At 40.7% G+C, this 17613-nt stretch overlaps 2 protein-coding genes across 32 annotated transcripts in view; one reads left to right on the plus strand and one right to left on the minus strand.

Annotated features, from left to right (window-relative positions):
- Positions 1–17613, plus strand: part of LOC144316322 (uncharacterized) — a 197132-nt gene that overhangs the window by 94037 nt on the left and 85482 nt on the right. For 19 of the 31 annotated variants that reach the window (XR_013382170.1, XR_013382171.1, XR_013382186.1 and 16 more), the window contains 2 exons: positions 11444–11518; positions 15791–15945. Coding sequence is in view for 3 of the 31 variants with exons in the window: in XM_077902141.1 (XP_077758267.1) it covers positions 3508–3572; positions 11444–11518 (140 nt within the window). In the remaining 28 variants the exon portion in view is untranslated. Of the gene's footprint in view, positions 1–3507; positions 3573–11443; positions 11519–15790; positions 15946–17613 lie in introns of all 31 variants that reach the window. The other 12 variants (XR_013382184.1, XR_013382191.1, XR_013382178.1 and 9 more) reach the window with 4 other exon arrangements.
- Positions 14012–14553, minus strand: LOC144315253 (cytochrome b-c1 complex subunit 7-like). The gene is given in 3 exon segments (XM_077899728.1): positions 14012–14090; positions 14299–14342; positions 14344–14553. Coding segments are annotated over 3 exon segments (261 nt in total). The 5' UTR covers positions 14482–14553.

Consider the following 17613-nt stretch of genomic DNA (forward strand, 5'->3'; position numbering starts at 1 on the left):
GGGCTGTCTTCTTTTGTAAAAGTGAAGCTTTTCTTTTTGCCCCCTACAGTAGACAGCAAACAGGTCTTGAGGGTCCCCTGTTAACCTTCTGCTGCACGAGGTCAAATACAAGAATTACCCAGGAGAGCCTTATCCCCTGTTACATTTCTTTGGCTCCCCTTTACCCGTAGAATTATTCTTTTACAACTTTGGAATGAAAAGCATGCAAAATGGTGTCTTCATGTTGCTTAAATGCTTTCCACCCATGCCACTCATTTCTGATTTTTCATGGCCTTAAACCACCATCTGCTGGGAGGGTGGGAAGGACACTTGCAAGGTTGTCACGCCCTTCCCTCCAGCCTCTGCCCGGCTGCACTTGGTCCATCACATGAAAAGCGTTGTTTGTCTTTCCCTGCATGGTTTTCGGGATTTAATTCCCATCCTTAGAAGTTTCCTCTTTGGGCCCCGCCCAGTTCTCACTCCAAGGACTATGCTCGCGGGTGATGGACGAGGAGCCTTCATTCATGCCAAACACCCTGGGAAGCTCACACCGTGGTAATCATTTGGCGTCTTTGATTAACTTGGCTTTCTTTTCCTTCATAAATTGTTCAAACACTGAAAGTCCAAACACTAACACTGAGGACAGCCTGTGATTAACCTCCCTCCACTCCAAGAAGTAGCCAACATCAGTGATTCTTCCTTTGAAAATAGCTTAACAAGTTTTTAATACACCAAAAAGACTTTTGCCTGTAGCCCTCTGGTCATCTATTTTCCTTAATAGCCTTTTATGAGGGACCTTATCAAAAGCTTGCAAGGAAATCCAAGTAAATTATGTTCCTTGGTTCACCTTTACCTACTATTTCATTAACTTTTTCAAAAACAATATGACATAGTTTTCAACATAATTAAAGGGGTTGGGAAAAAGGGAACTTTGCTTAGGCCTTGACAGTTCCCATAGTTGCTCAGGGGAGCTGGGTCACTGCTCACGTTCTGCCTCTGCTTAAGGACACTAATTCATTTCCCAGGCTGTCTGGCGAGGTCAGCCACTAGTTCAAGGTGGAAATGACAAGTTTTTAGGCTTTCAAGTGTGCAGGACTCAGCTCTCCAGAGAGCGCAAAGGAAGGAAACCACAAGTTTATCCAGGTCTGGCCCAGAGAAAGAGGAAATGATGGGGAAAATCAAGACGAGGGCAGGGGGGTGGTGTCTCTGTGGAGGAGAGAGCTGGCCTGGGAGAGTCTCTGATATTCCCAGACAACTCTTTATTGTTTGCATGAGAAAGGGAGGGGCTGCGGAACATAGAATCTCAGAAGACGCTCAGGGCTCAGTGTTGGGGGCTCAGTGTTAGGGGCGTGGGGAGAGCAGGGATGGAAGGCCAGAATGATGCAACGGTGTGTAGAGGCAGGTAGAACGAGGGAAGATTTAGAGATGAAAGAACAAGTCGTAGCACTATTCAAAATGATGGCTATCATCATCCTCAGAACTGCGGTTGTATTTGTTGAGTGTTTCCGCGTGCAAAGATGTGCTGGGCACAGGCCCGTGCCTATCATGTGTAAGTACCACAAGTGGGGAGGGAAGATATCATTACCCTCATTTATAAATGAGAAAAATAAGGCACAGAGAGTTCAAAGGCCTGGAAGTTCACACAGTTAATAAATGATCACATTTGGGAGGCCACATCATCCCTCTATTTCTGAACGACATGGATTTTCAGGATACCAGCTAGTCAATTCTTAGCCCATTCCAGAGCAAAATTCTCCCATGAGTCAGATATTCTGGTTAAATCAATGTTCCTAACATTCTTTTTTTTTTTTTTTAAGATTTTATTTATTTATTCATGAGAGACAGAGAAAGAGGCAGAGACACAGACAGGGAGAAGCAGGTTCCCTGCTGGGAGCCCAATGTGGGGCTCGATCCTAGGACCCGGGATCACGATCTGAGCCAAAGGCAGATGCTCAACCACTGAGCGACCCAGGTGCCCCTCTAAATATTCTAATTATGAATTGCCAGTTTCATAAAGTATCATTACTCAATTGTTTCAAAAAGGGCAGCCACTCTTTAATTTGTACTAAGATTCACAAAGGCAGGTAAAGTTACAGTCCTCCAAACAGCTTTATGAATCTTCATTTTCAATGGCCTGGGAATTTGGAAATGTTTGTTTACAAAGGACTCTGGCTGACAAAAATGCTAGTAAAATTGGCTTTTAACGTAGAAAGGAATAGTAAGGAAAAGCTAGAAAAGCTTTCATTTCTTTCTGGCTTCTTTCTTGGTTTCCACTGGCTCAAGGCCTATTTTTCCTTATGTCCTGAGGAACTGGCCATTTTTATTCTTTTCCACAACTGCAGAAAGCCCACCATAATTGTCCTACCACATGCTTCAGACTCCACAGGATGTGATGTCTGCATCTTGTCTTACAAGCCTTTCTCTGAGTGTCTTCTGAAGACCTGCATGCTCACCCCAGATGCTCCTGTAGGCTGGGTTTCCAAGTGATCGTGGCACCTCACTTTGTGGCTTGTGCATGCTCCTTATGGCATGTCCAGTGTCTAAGGGAATAGGCAGGTATCTGAAGGCACCTGGGAGAGGCTTAGCCACCCAGCTAATAAGCTCCCCACTGCTGTTTCTGATTTATCAAGACAATGGTCCTTAAGACCAGGAGCCTGAAAAGCTGAGGAACCAGAAAGGCAACTTGGCCTTTTCTTTAGAGAATTGAATGCGTTAATTGGAGTGAATGCAAATGTGGCAGCCAGAGAGAAAAAATAATTCTTTCCATCTAGTGTCAAAATCAGGAAACTGAGGGAAAAGGAAGACACCTCCTGAGTGAGGAGAGGAGATGATGTGAGCTGCTGGGTCTCAGTAAAGTCAAATAAAGTCTGAGGGTGGCAGTTTTGATGGGACATTTTGGTGTCCATTTCCAGGCAACAGGAGGCATCAGCTTGGTGTGTTCATCAGGGGCGCAGTCATTAGGCAAGTCTCTGTGTGAAATGCTGGGCCATGAGAGGCAACAGAAAGGGTCCTACCAAAGTCGTGTTGGTGCATTCCAATGCAAGTTCCAGTACTTTCTCTCTTCGGTGAACTTGGAAAAGTAAATCTTGATTTATTAATCAGAGTTTGAGTTTCCTCGTCTAGAATGTAAGAATAATGCCTGATTTACCTGGTAAGTTTGAAGAATACTTAAGATAGTATATGCAAAGTTTCTGTAGCAAATTATTTATTTCCCAGGAATTTCTGGAATTAAAAAAAAATTATCTCTTTGAGAGAGAGAGAGAGAGAGAGAGAGAGAACGCACACAAGCAGGGGGAGGAGCAGAGAGAGAGGGAGAGAAGCTGACACTCCACTGAACGGGGAGCCTGAAGATTGACCTCACAACCCTGAGATCGTGATTTGAATCGAAACCAAGAGTCAGATGCCTAACCGACTGAGCCACCCAAGTGCCCCTTTGCCAGAAATTTCTGATGTGTTATTTTTATAAATGACAAATATAGATTCATAGCACAACTACATGCATGACTTTGTGTTTTTTTTTTATCACAGGTATATCTAGGAGATACTGTGGGCTCTGTGATAGACCATTATAATAAAGCAAATATTGCAATAAAGTGAGTCAAATAAATTTTTTGGTTTCCCAGTACCTATAGAAGTTATATTTATGCTATACTGTAGTCTATTAAGTGTGCAATAGCATTATGGCTAAAAAACCAATATAAATACCTTGATTTAAAATTACTTTATTGCTTAAAAAACACAAACCATCATCTGAGCTTTCAGTAGGTTATAATAATTGCTGGCAGAGGGTCTTGCCTCGATGTTGCTGGCTGCTGACTGATCATGGTGATGGTTGCTGAAGGCTGGAGTGGCTGTGGCCATTTTGCAAAATAAGCCAGCAATAATGTTTGCTGGATCTATTGACTCTTCCTCTCATGAATGATTTCTCTGTAGCATGTGATGCTGTTTGATAGTATTTTGCCCACAGGAGAACTTCTCTCAAATTTGGAATCAATCTTCTCCAATCCTGCTGTTTCTTTATCAACTAAGTTTTTGTAATATTCTAAATTCTTGGTTGTCATTTCAACAATCTTTATAGCATCTTCACCAGGAGTAGATTCCATTTCAAGAACTGACTTTCATTGCTCACCCTTAAGAAGAGCACATCATCTCTTAAAGTTTTATTGTGAGATTGTAGCAATTCAGTCCCATCTTCAGGCTCTGCTTCTGATTCTAATTCTCTTAGTATTCCCACCACATCTACAGTTGCTTCTTCTACTGAGGTCTTGAATTCCTCAAAGTCATCCGTGAGGGTTGGAATCAACTTCTTCCAAACTCCTGTTTATGTTGACATTTGGGTCTCTTCCCATGAATCATAGATGTTCTTAATGGCATCCACAACGGTGAGTCCTTTCAATTAACTTTGCCCAAATTCATCAGAGGAGTCATCATCAATGGCAGCTACAACCTTACAAAATGTATTTCTTAAATGATAAGACTTGAAAGGTGAAATCGCTCCTTGATCTGTGGCCTTCTTCCAACTTCAGATCCCTGCATTCTCTTGCCTCTGCAGAATGGATGTTGTGTTGAAAACAACATTAATGAAAACAACATTAATCCTATTGTACATCTCCATCACAGCTCTTGGGTGAGCAGGTGCATTGACAATGAGCAGTAATCTTTTGAAAGGAATCTTTTTTTTTTTTTTCTGGGCAGTAGGTCTCAACAGTGGGCTTAAAATATTCAGTAAAACCATATTGTAATCCTGCTGTCATGCAGGATTTGTTGCTCCATTTCTAGAGCACAGGTGGAGTAGATTTCACATCATTCTTAAGGGCCCTAGGATTTTCAGAATAGTAGATAAGCAGTGGCTTTAAGAGAAAGGCACCAGCTGCACTAGCTCCCAACAAGAATCAGCCTGTGCTTTGAAGCTTTGAAGCCAGGCAATGTTTTTTCTCTGTAGCTATGAAAGTTCTAGAGGGCATCTTCTTCTAAGAGAAGGCTATTATGTCAACCTTGAATGTCTGTTGTTTAGCATAGCCACCTTCATGAGTTCTCTTAGCTAGATCTACTGGGTAATTTGCTGCAGCTTCTACATCAGCACTTGCTGCTTCATCTGGCACTTCTATGTTACGGAGATGGTGTCTCTCCTTAAACCTCATGAACCAATCTCTGCTGGCTTCAGACTTTTCTTTCACAGCTTCCTCACCTCTCGTGGCCTCCATAGAATTAAAGAGATTGGAAGCATTGCTCTGAATTAGGCTTTGGCTTAAGGGAATGTTGTGGCTAGTTTGATCTCCTATCCAGACCACTAACACTTTTTCCATATCAGCAATAAGACTGTTTCACTTTCTTATCATTTGTGTGTTCACTGGAGCAGCACTTTTAATTTCCTTCAAGAACTTCTTTGCATTCACATCTTGGCTAACTGTTCAGTGCAAGAGGCCTAGCTCTCAGCCCATCTCAGCTTTCGACATGCCTCCCTCACTAAGCTTCATCATTTCTACCCTTTGATTTAAAAGGAGAGACCTGTGAATCTTCCTTTCACTTAAATACTTAGGGACCTTTCAATACTGTCATGGCTCTGGGAGTAAGGAGGCCTGAGGAGAAGGAGAGGATGGGGAATGGCTGGTTGGTGGAACATCAGAACACCACAAGATTTGTCTAGTAGATTTACTATCTTATATGGAAGTGGATCATGTTACTCCAAGACAATTATAATAGTAATGTCACAGATCACTGATCACAGATCGCCATATCAAAGGTAAGGATGATGAAACAGTTTGAAATATTGTGAGAATAACCAAAATGTGGCACAGAGACACAAAGTGAGTGAACACGGTTGGAAAATTGGTACTGATAGATTTGCTCTATATAGGATTGGCACTAACTCTTAATCTGTAAAGGATGAAATGTTTGTGAAGTGCGGTAGGATGAGGAATGCCTCTGTTCTCTCCACCAATGGTAAGGAAAAAACATTTTTAAGTGGAAAAGTAGTGATTGAATTTCTTCCCTCCAATTGGACCTATGATGTAAATCCCTCAAAATTGTATAATTTAATAATAGATGAAAAGCCATACAAAACTATATAATTTAGATGACATTACATGTATTTCTGTTCACTAGCACTGTATCACTTAAAGCATGGGTAGAGCTTCTGGGCATTTTGACCAGCAACTTTGCATCATTAAGAGTCAGGGTTAGAAATCACATGCACTACACTCAGCTGAACTAAAAGCATAGAGCATGTTACTTTTTTATGTAATTTTTCATTTTGCTGTGATCCCTTGTCCCTTTCCTATGGGGAGGTGGAGATGCACAAGATGGGACTTAACCTTGACAACTAAAGGAACCCTTTCTCACATTAACAAGAGCCTCTTTGGAGTAAATGTCAGTCTTTTGGGGCTGTTCTTCCCTCCCACCTGGCAGCTATAGACAGCATTTGGTCTTGGGAGGATGCTGTCATGGTGGGTGGGGATAGAAGCTTGGATTGGCTTGTTGCCTCTAAGTCCTTGCTAGTCTTTACTGCCTGATAGGTTTCATCTGTTCCCTGGGAACCCTGGGCTGGTGGCCACAAAGGAGTGGCTCTTTCATCTGGTCTTTTGGGGTTTCTGTTTAATCCTGCTTGTGGTCCTGGCCATTTGCTTCTGATGGTGGAGTCCTTGCACTCTGTGGTGTGTTGTTCCAGCTCCAGATCCCTACATGTCCTCTGACCTCTCAGCACTGTATCCTCTCACAGGACCATAGGGGAACTTCTGGATTCCATGTATACCAAGTACAAGCCTTGGGAAGCCAGAAGGTCTACTTCAGGACATCTCAACAATTCCCTCAGCCAGGTTAACCTATCCGGCAATGGTACCATTGCTGAGGGTTTAGTACCCATGCAGACGCTGGGAAGGGGAGAGCAGGATTGAAATTCTCCTGGTATGTTCACAGGAAGGCAAAGAACAAGCCCTATTGCTCTGGGGAATTCCTAGTGCGGGTAGCCTCAGAAGTCAGGCTATGTACCTAGCTCCTAGTTTCCTTTCTTCTTTCCTTTTCTTTTTTCTTTTCTTTTTTTTTTTCACATTTTCCATTTCTTCCTCCTCCTTGGTCCAGAATACCTTCAAATTTTCTCCCCAAGCAGGTAAGAATGCCCCTTATATTCTAAATTCTCTACTCCTGTAAAATTCCATATTTTTACTCAAAGTACTGCTTTGCTTCCATACATAGAGGAAACTTCTGAAATTTAGAAGTCCCTTTCTCTCAAAGCTTAGCTTTCAAGATGATCATTTTACGAAGCACTCACACACAAAAAGCAATACTAATTTGATGATAAATGTTGGCCAATAACTTCCTTTTTTTCGCTGATATTTTGCCTATCACTTAAAAACTGGGAATCATAGATTTATGGTTGGAAACTATAAGGAATCATGATTTAAAGGAAGAGGAAAATTATATCACTTCAACTTAAAAAATGATACTTGATACGTATGGGTTGGAGATGACCCACCCTGGTTGTTTTAAGCCATTCCACTATTTTAGTGGAACTTAGAGGAAACATTAGGGAAGGAAGGTGCTTTGCTGAAGGACCCATCAAAACTGTGAGCATATTAACCAGTGTGTGCTGAGCTTGGAAAAGTGGACACTAGACAATGAGTATGCTAAAATTTCCAAAGATGGGCTTTTCCTGGGCTGTCTGCCTTTCTCATCAACTAGATATAATCTACTCATTTACTTACATATTCTTTTCAACTCATTGTAAGAGTGTATCAGCAGTCTTCTTTGTCTCTTTCTCTCTCTCTCTTTTTATATTTTATTTATTTATTTGAGAGAGAGAGAGAGAGAGGGAACACAACCAGGGGGGAACGGCAGAGGGAGAGGGAGAAGCAGGCTCTCTGATGAGCAGGGAGCCTGATGTGGAACTCTATCCCAGGATCCTGAGATAATGACCTGAGTTGAAGGCAGACACTTAACTGACTGAACCACCCAGGTGTCCCTTCTTTGTCTCTTTTTTAAGGAGGTGACCTATTCACCTTGCCTGATTTGAAGACTACAAAGTGCTGCAATTCTGCTGGGAAAAACTTATTCAGAACTTTGTTAAACAAATTAATATTTAACAAATATTCATTAGGCACCTGCTTTGTGCCAACCCACTGTCCTAGATACTTGCCATGTCTCTGTTGTAGTATCACATATGGAGTAGAAAAAGAGAACATTTGAAAAAGGAAATAGAAAGACAAGGATTATTGCATTGGAAAAACACAAAATACACCGTACCTTATCAAAATCATACAAAAGATATACATTTAAAAATTTTCCTCTATGTACATATTTTTGCAATTAGTAGAATCCATTATAATAGTGTCTGTATCAGTACCCTCTGGAAACACAGTGTTCCCTTTGGGAATGGGGTTTTTGCCCTTTTTCATCGAAGGATTAAGTATCATTTTACTCAGAATGAATGTGTAGCCCTGGTGATAACATTCATTTTTCCTTAGTTGCTCTCCTCTCCTGTCTGACTGTCTCCTCAGTATTCTTTACTTAACCAAGCTTTATGGAGAAACATCTCCCTTCCTCTGGCATCCGCCAAACTCATAGAGTTACCTTCTTCATGGAACCTTCTTTGACTCATCCAGCCAATGCTCACAGAAATTCCCTCTTTGAATTCAAAGAGGGAATTCCTGTCACATTCCTGTCATGTCAACCTTATATAGTTGGCCTCTAAACTAGAGGTCTGGATCTATCTTATATTAAATTTCTTTTTATCTTTCATAATGCCTAGAAAAATTATAGGCCCATTGCAGGCACAAATAAATAAATAGGTGTAGACTAATTTAGTACACTCAGGGATATTAAAATTGTCAATACCTAGTATGACATGAACACTGACCATTAAGGATACTGCTGTCAATTTATATTGAGTGAAAATCAGCACGCTCTGTATGTGTGTGTGTGTGTGTGTGTGTGTATCTCAGATGTTCACACTATTATACAGGTTAGATATATTATCCTCTATTTTACAGATGAGAAATGAGGCAACTGAGCTTCAGAGATGTTCAAATTACTTGCTCAAGACATATAACCAATGCAAGACCCTAGATCTCTTTTACTCAAAACTTTGCTTTTTCCACTGTACTACTACACTGCTTACTACTAGTTGGTAAATCAGGTCCTCTGTCCCCTTGTATTGTGGTGTGCCTTTCAAAGGAGAGGGGATTGGTGGCTGGTGAGTCTGACTAGAGCATGTGGATAACCAGCTCACTTACATGAAGCCATCTCCATTGTGGGGACCTGCATGGTCATGACAAATTGCAATTTACATAGTAATCGCTTGTGTTATACAGATTTGGTTGGAGAAGGTCATCTTTTGAAGCCAAAGTTCTGGTAACTTGTTGGATGAATCACAGTGGGTCCCGTGATACCTCTTACTGTTTTAATTTTATATTATTTGCTAAGTGGGAAGAAAATTATACTGGCCTTAAATTCTTCATAAGTAATTTCAAAGGGTTTTGAACCTGCATTTTTAATATAAAAATAAGATATCATTATTGTCCAATAATGGACATCTTGTTGATGACTGAGAAAAGTAATCTCTTCTCAGCATGGTCAGTCATCAGTAAGGAGTCAATGACACATTACAAATCATGACACATTATAATACAGGAAGGAGAGCTCTAAGCTCATCAATCCCATTTCCTATTCCTGAGCACACAGGAACATTTTATTTCCTCCTTGCTAGGTTGGGGTCATGTGACAGGGTTCTGGCCAAAAACTTGGGACAGAAGAATATAAACTACTTCTAGTCCTGCCCCTAAAAACATCTTAAATGGTATTCCGGCTTCACTTCCCCTTCTACAGTGTTCAGTTGCCACTGGTTTAAGATTCTAATATCACAGAGTGGAAGGAGTTTGGGTTCCTGAATCATTACTTGGAAGAAAACCTCCAAAGAGAACTACCAGAGTTGCATTCACAGTGGCATGAGGGAGAAATGAAGTACTGTGTAGACCACTGAGATTGTCGTTATAGTAACAGGGATTTATGGCTGTAATACAGAAACTGGTACCAGAAGTGGGGTGTTGACATAACCAAATCATATTCCTTGACTGTCATACTATGTTAAATATATATTTTTGGTTTAGTAGTTCAGTGTCAGGCAGAAAGGCAACTAATACCAGAAAATGGAAGATAGAACTTCAGGTTATGCTGTGACAAATCATATAACTATTGCCTGCTATTAATTGGAAGGCAGCCACATGCACAGTTTATACCTTTAGGGGAAATGGTTAAAAACACAGAATTTCAGCAGTGTTTTTAGTATCACAAGAAATCTAGATGTGTATTGAAAGAAAGAGGTGACTCAGGAAAGCATCATGAGTTTGCAAGCAGAAATAGAATACAGAATACAGAAATTTGGGCTGTACTATTGGAAGAAATAAATTTATTTTAGACTCACTCAGTAAGACATGGTACCAAAAAGGGCTTTAAGTGACAAATATCTAGTAAGAGTTCTCAATTGAATGGAATTTTTTGAGACAAAAATCAAATCAAGGGTACGGTCTTCCCATCTATTCTTTCTGAGAGCCTCAATATCTTTAGGTAATTATGCTGAGAGAAAGAAAGGCATGGATGAGAAGGGGCAAAGAAAAAAGGTAGATTTAGTAGCAATGTCTAGAAAACAACTGGGTGTGGCTGCTGGCACCTGGACCTGACATCCTGTGCCTTCCAAGTTTTTGAGGACTGCATTACCAAAGAACCCAAGGGCCTAGACCTAAAAATTCCTTCTTTGTTCAAGGCTTAAATAATTCTTGAGTTCCCAACCCATTCCAGACTGAGCAGAAGTCAAGCTTTTAGAGTGGCACTGTTCCTAATGAAGGGTGTTCTTCCACACTTCATGCGTGGCCAAGGAGAAGAACAAAAGAAGGGAGTCCTTTCTAGAGCAAACTCTACACACATCCTCCATGTCCAGAGGATATGGACTTCACAGTGCTGACCCAGAAGGGTTTTAGCTTGGCTATGGCCCATAATGCTGCACACCATCCATTCTTTCCCTTTTCAATTGGATTATTTGTTGTTCTTTTCTATCATTATAAATGGGTTGTGATGGTGGGGAAGTTGAGAAACAGATAACTTGTCTTTTTAATATGTAGTACTATATAGTACTAGAGGTACTATATCAGACTGATGGTGAAGATGGTGCATCACTCAAGTATTCTGGACATGATGTAAAGGTGGTGACTGGATGGAACCTTGACCTGTGAGGTGAGTGAAAGGAAGAGTATAATGGATATTAGATGTCCAGAAGAGCAGACTATGGCAAAAGTCTTTCAGTGTTCACCACTTTGGTTTTTTATTGGGTATAAGGAAGGTTACATCTCCCAGGCTGCCTTGAAATTAGATGGGCCATGTGATCCTGAGCTTTGCCCAGTTGTATATGGGCAGATGATGTTATTTTGAGGCCACCTATATTAAAACCTGGTATGTCTTGTTTTTCTTTCATCTGAAGAGCTGGAAGCGAAGGACTCCAAGATGGAAAAAAACACACAATGGAAGGAGTCCAACCTACACCAGATGTTCGTGAGTAAGTAATAGCCTTGTACTGGGTTCTAGTAGTCATATTTGGAAACTGTATTTTATAGCAGCCTACACTGATTACCTTAGCTAATATACTAAAAGCTGGAAGAGCTCTTCATTTCTCTTGAAAGGAGTGAAATTATCCTCCTACCACATCATCGACATCACCATCATCATCATTGTTCAAAAATACTTTTTGAGTATCTTTAACTTGTCAGGCACCGCAACAGAGGCTGGAAAGCAAAGAGAAATGAAACATTGTTCCTGGTCTTATCCGTAATCTGGTGCAGGAACATACAGATAAACAGATAATGACATCAAGAATTATATCCTAAGTGTAACACCATTAACATATGATATAGTTCCTTCTGTGTGGAGGTGGGGTGGGGCAGTGCGAGGTACAGACCTCATAGAAGTTACATACATATCAGATTCTAAGGGATGGAGAGGGATTTTCTAGGCAAATAGGTCAGGTGGAAGGCATTCTAAGTAGAAGTAACTATTGGTGTGAAGGCCTGCAGATGTGCAAGGAAGTCTTGCTTGCTTGCAAGCAAGTCAGGAAAATGAAATTGATGTCTACACTTGGAGGCAGAAAACATTCATCATTCTCATCATCATCATCAAATGTATCATTTTACCACCAAAATTATTTATTAATTTCCATACAGAGTGACCACATGGATTTGATTCTGTTCTTCAGAGTATCTTAGGCCAAGGGAGTGTAGGTAGAGTTGCCCTATAGTATGCTCTATTATTTACTTGCCATGTAATAATGGCCAAGTCACTTAACTTTTCTAGATCTTACTTGTACTGTTGTACCAGAGAACTCATATTTGTCCTTTCTGACTTGTGGAATTGTTATGCAAATCTGGTAAATAAAATATGAGAAACCTGATTTGAAAAAACATATCAATACCATAATATATGCATATATATATATATATATATATATATATATATATATATATAATTTATTTAACAGAGAGCGAGAACAAGCAGGGGGAGTGGCAGGCAGAGGGAAAGAGAGAAGCAGACTCCCTACTGAGCAGGGAGCTTGACGCGGGGCTCAGTCCCAGGACTCCAGGATCATGACCTGATCTGGAGGCAGACCTCTAACTGACTGAGCCACCCAGGTGCTCTATATGTATATATGTTTAAAAGACAGTTAATGAAGGAGGGTTGGGTGGTATGGGCCATGGTCCATAGCAATTTCTATTGCCATCACATTAAAGGACCCATTTTACTTCTGTCTGGTGGCCATTGACTGGTATCCTCAACAGACCCTACCTATTGGCGCAACTGCGGTACACCGGGAGGGAGAGCCTCTCTCCCGGCGGGGGGGGGGGGTAGGGGAGCTGAGGGCACACTGACATAGAGAGGTCCGTGTGGCAGTCCAGACCAGGTGGAGATGTTTGTTCAGTATGCACGAAGGCAGTACTGCCGGAGCAGGAATAGGGATCAAAGTTTAAGAAGGAAATAAACATTTTAGTCAGAGGGTGGCTGCTTTGGAGGGTGAGTGGGTAAGGCTTGAGAAAGGAAAAACAAACAACCTGACCTGAGGCCCAGTCAGGATGTGAAACATAAGCGAATAAGGACAAGGGGTTCAGAACTAAGGTTTCAAACAGTGAAGGCATTGGCGGACCACCTATAATAGCTGTCCCTTTTCTATGGCCTGGATAGCACATTTTTTGCATCGCACCTGTCTCTGTGGCAGGATAGCACATTTTCGTTTGTACATAATCATCTGGGACGTGACAGAGTTACGAACCTCGATCCTTACTCTGAGAGCTCCAAGTGAAATAAACACTTGGTCAGTTGCTTTCTGCCATCTGCCTTCCTCCCCATTTCTACCTGTGGAACACACTTTAAAGCTTCAGCTTGGCAGTGACTCTCCATCTACTAAGGAGGCCGTGCAGCAGGCATGGGGATGCCATCAGCCCCCTTGATTGGAAAGAAATGCCTCAAATACCCCATTTTCTCCCAGTGGTCCATCACAGAGCTGTGCTGCATGGAGTTCTCTAAAACCTTCTTAAGCCTATAGAGATTATTCTAATCTATAACCTTGCAAGGACACAAGTCCCACGTAGGCAGCCACTTTGTAAAGTAGTACTTCCATGTCTTTGAGATCCTAAACCTGCTTCATGGAAACGTGAATGCATCTGTCTAGTGTTTTGTTTTATAATTACACTAGACATTTATTTAAAGTAATACAGTGGTGCCTGAGTAGCTCAGTCAGTTAAGCATCTGCCTTCGGCTCAGGTCATGATCCCAGGACCCTTGGATCGAGCCTCACATGGGGCTCCCCACTCAGTGAGGAGTCTGTTTCCCCCTCTGCCTCTCCTCTTTGCTCATGCTCTCTCTCTCTCTCAAGTAAAATTAGAAAGAGTCTTTTAAAGTAATCCATTTGCAGCTCAAATAGTTCTAAATTGTACATTTCAAATTTACCCAACCTTTTAAACATATTTTAGGGCAGCTGCAACCACAGATTTCAATTCTGTGATTATTTCTTTGCCCATTCTTCTCTCTCCTTTCTTTCCTGAATGACTTCTTTCAGATATTTCTTCTTCTTTCAGATAATTCTACTTTTTTAAAAAAAATTTTATTTATTTATTTATGATAGTCACACACACAGAGAGAGAGAGAGAGGCAGAGACACAGGCAGAGGGAGAAGCAGGCTCCATGCACCAGGAGCCCGACGTGGGACTCGATCCCGGGTCTCCAGGATCGCGCCCTGGGCCAAAGGCAGGCGCCAAACTGCTGCACCACCCAGGGATCCCCTAATTCTACTTTTCAAAATAGAATTTATCCTTCTCATATTTTGTCCACTGCTGTTAAAGAGCAGATCTGCTGCTTCATGGTCAGGTCCAGTGCTCTCTTAATGTGAAACATCCTGTCGTTATAAAGGTTCTCAGGAAGGCTTCGTGCAGTCTCTTTCACATCATCATTCTCATATACTGTATCATCTCGCATTAACCCCAGTTTATGGAACCCTGCAGCATTGTAATAGCATTTTCAAATACGCTCTAGCCATCGGCTTGATGCTGCAACAGCAGGCCTGCTCACCATTTTGACCTGAGGCTGCAGCATTGAATGCTTCTAGTATTTTGAGATTGAGTAAACCATTTCATTTTTATCTATTGAGATCTTAAAGATTGTGGCTGAGGTCTAGAGCTTTGTCTTTGTAATCTAGGCCTATATGACATTATCTAACAAAAAGTCACTAGCAATGCATCTGAGAAGCTTGTGCCAAACACAACCCAGCCTAGGGACTTGGGTGACGTTGTGTCCCATCCAACCCATCGATAAATCCTTGAAGCTCTAACCCTACCCTCCTCCTCCCCCCACTTTACAATGCCCTCTCTTTTACTTTGCATTGGAATTAATGGTATAAAGAGCTACCTCCTCATCTGAGTAATGCTAATTCACCTCCATCCCTGGTCATTTGCTACCTATTAGAAATATCCTGACAGCCTGCATCTCATTACCATTGCACCAGGTCTGGCTCCCAAGAATAACCTTCTAAGGAGGATGAAATGTACGCCAGTGGCATCTAATACCAGGGCATTCACATTCATATTTTTAGCAGCATATATCACTGAGCCCAACCTTTAGTGTACTCTATGTACTTTTAATAATCTCCATAAAAGCCTGATTTCCAATCCCTAGGCTCAAGCTGACAGTGTAAATAAAATCACCCAAATCCACAGGGTAAGAGAAATGAAAATGACAAGGATTAAAATTTGGTCAAACCTCTTTCTTTTTAAAAATTCTGCTTCCCTTCCAATTGGATCACGACCCTCTGTGTGCTCAGCTTAAGACCAGACGGTATGCTTTCACTTTTATTCCTCTCTGCAGCAGGCTTACAGTATTTAGTGAGAGTCTGTAAAGAATGTGTGCTGGGTAGAGAGTTAATACCATAATCCCCTATCGTTGGGGTCAAATGCTGAATAGAGCAAAAGAATTAGAAAACATGTTACATACAATGGCAGGAAAAAATGCATCAGCACGCTGTTCTGTGAACGCGAGCATCCATCACCCGCAAGTAATGGCCACGAGGTAACAGTGCGTGAGAGATGCGGGCTTGGAGTCTACTTGTGCACAGAAGCCGGTTGGAGACTTGAGTGCAAGTCTTAATCCCCGTATACTCTGGGAGATGTTGGTCACCAGTTTGAATTGCTTCTTTCCAAGTACCTGCTTGGATTCAGTTCCTAAGTAACACATTTAGCCGCTAAATTGTTTCTCAGAGCCCAACCTTCAGCTATCTCTTTTCATTCTCCAGCAGTGGGTATGAATATTGTTCTCAAAGTGCTGTAATACATCTGTCTCTGGAGGATTCTCTCAACGAACAAGTAGAAATTTGAGGCACCGCAGGCAAAAAGAGTTGAACAGCCACCTTCCATTGTATCTTGGGAAAGTCAACCGAACTCCCCCGGAGTAAGATTACAAGCAAATAAATAACTTTGTCTGGAAGTTCTACACAGAGAAGTGTGTGTGTATGTGTGTGTGTTTGTGTGTAAATGGTTTAACCAAAAAGTGACAAGTTGACTTTATTTTGAATAACACCTTTTGAAGTAGTCACTATTATAGATCAGCGTTTTACAATTTTTGTTTATTTGTACACTTATGTATAGTTAAATTTTGGAGGCATCAAGTTCTATAGTTTTGACAAATGGCAGAGTTGTGGAAGCATCACCACAATCAAGATACCGCATGGTTCCATCACCCTCAATGATCCCTTGTGCTGTTTCTTTGCAGTCAAACCTTTCACCCCCAACCCTACAAATCTTAAATCCTTATATATAATTTTACATATGTATAGCTTGTGCAATACCCAGAATGATGCCCTGAAATCATGTTTTTGTACATTTGTTTGTGATAAAATAACCCAAAACAGCATCATCTGCACATTGTAAACAAGGTCTTTTCTTTTCTTTTCTTTTCTTTTTTCTTTTCTTTTCTTTTCTTTTCTTTTCTTTTCTTTTCTTTTCTTTTCTTTTTTCTTTTCCTTTTTCTTTTCCTTTTTCTCTTTCTTTCTTTCTTTCTTTCTTTCTTTCTTTCTTTCTTTCTTTCTTTCTTTCTTTCTTTCTTTCTTTCTTTCTTTCTTATATATACATCAATAACTAGAGAGCCAATGTTCTCTGGTCCGAAAAGGCTTACTTATTGCTCAACAAGTTCAGTGAGTACAGGGACAGTAATCTCACTATTGTGTCAGTATGAACAAAGGTGCTTATTAAATGTATATTGAATTGGTTTTTAAACCATGGATTGAGTAATGATTTTTACTTAAAGTTTTAAAAGCTCATAACAACTGTAACTAGAAATGTGACGTTCATAGTGTTGTAATTGTACCTTAGAGACAGCCAAGAAGGAGAAGTGAGGTATAAGGAAGGGGGGAAAGATAGTGCGTGTTTGTGCATGTGTGTACATGTATGTGAGATGACATCATACATTTGCTAGCTCATTAATGATAAAAATCGTTTTGTTTTGCACATAACCAATGCTGTATATGTATATGACTCAGTGATTAAAAGCTAATGACCTTAGGAAAAAACTGATAGAAACATTATTCACTAGGGTTTTGAGTTATATTTGTGAGGATAATCTTTGTTTACTTAAATAAGACACCAGGATTTATATGAAAATACTGAGCAAGATTGGGTTCTAACTAGGAAGTATAAGACATGTTATGAGTAACTCAGCATATCTGCTGAGCATATCAGCATACAGCATATCTTTCCTGGAGGGGCATATTGATGAAATTACTAAAGACATCTTATTTCAAGCAAATAAGTCATTATTGTTTAAAACAGAAAGATTAACGTGTCCTTAATTTTATGCATTATCTTATCAATCTTTCTATTAGCCCAAAATCAGCTTTATTGGCTATTCCTCCTCCACTTGACATTCCTTTCCCCATACTTCACCCCCATACTTCACTCGTTTTCATCGAGAAATCATTTATACCCAGAATTAGATACTCTCAATCTACATCTCCAACCCAGGTTTTCCTCCTGAGTTACAGACACATATTTCCAACTTTCTACTTGATATTTCTCCCTGGATATTCCACAACTTAAATTGTCCAAAATGGAGCTAAATATC

This window comes from Canis aureus, chromosome 6, assembly GCF_053574225.1.
Source record: "Canis aureus isolate CA01 chromosome 6, VMU_Caureus_v.1.0, whole genome shotgun sequence".
Lineage (NCBI taxonomy): Eukaryota > Metazoa > Chordata > Mammalia > Carnivora > Canidae > Canis > Canis aureus.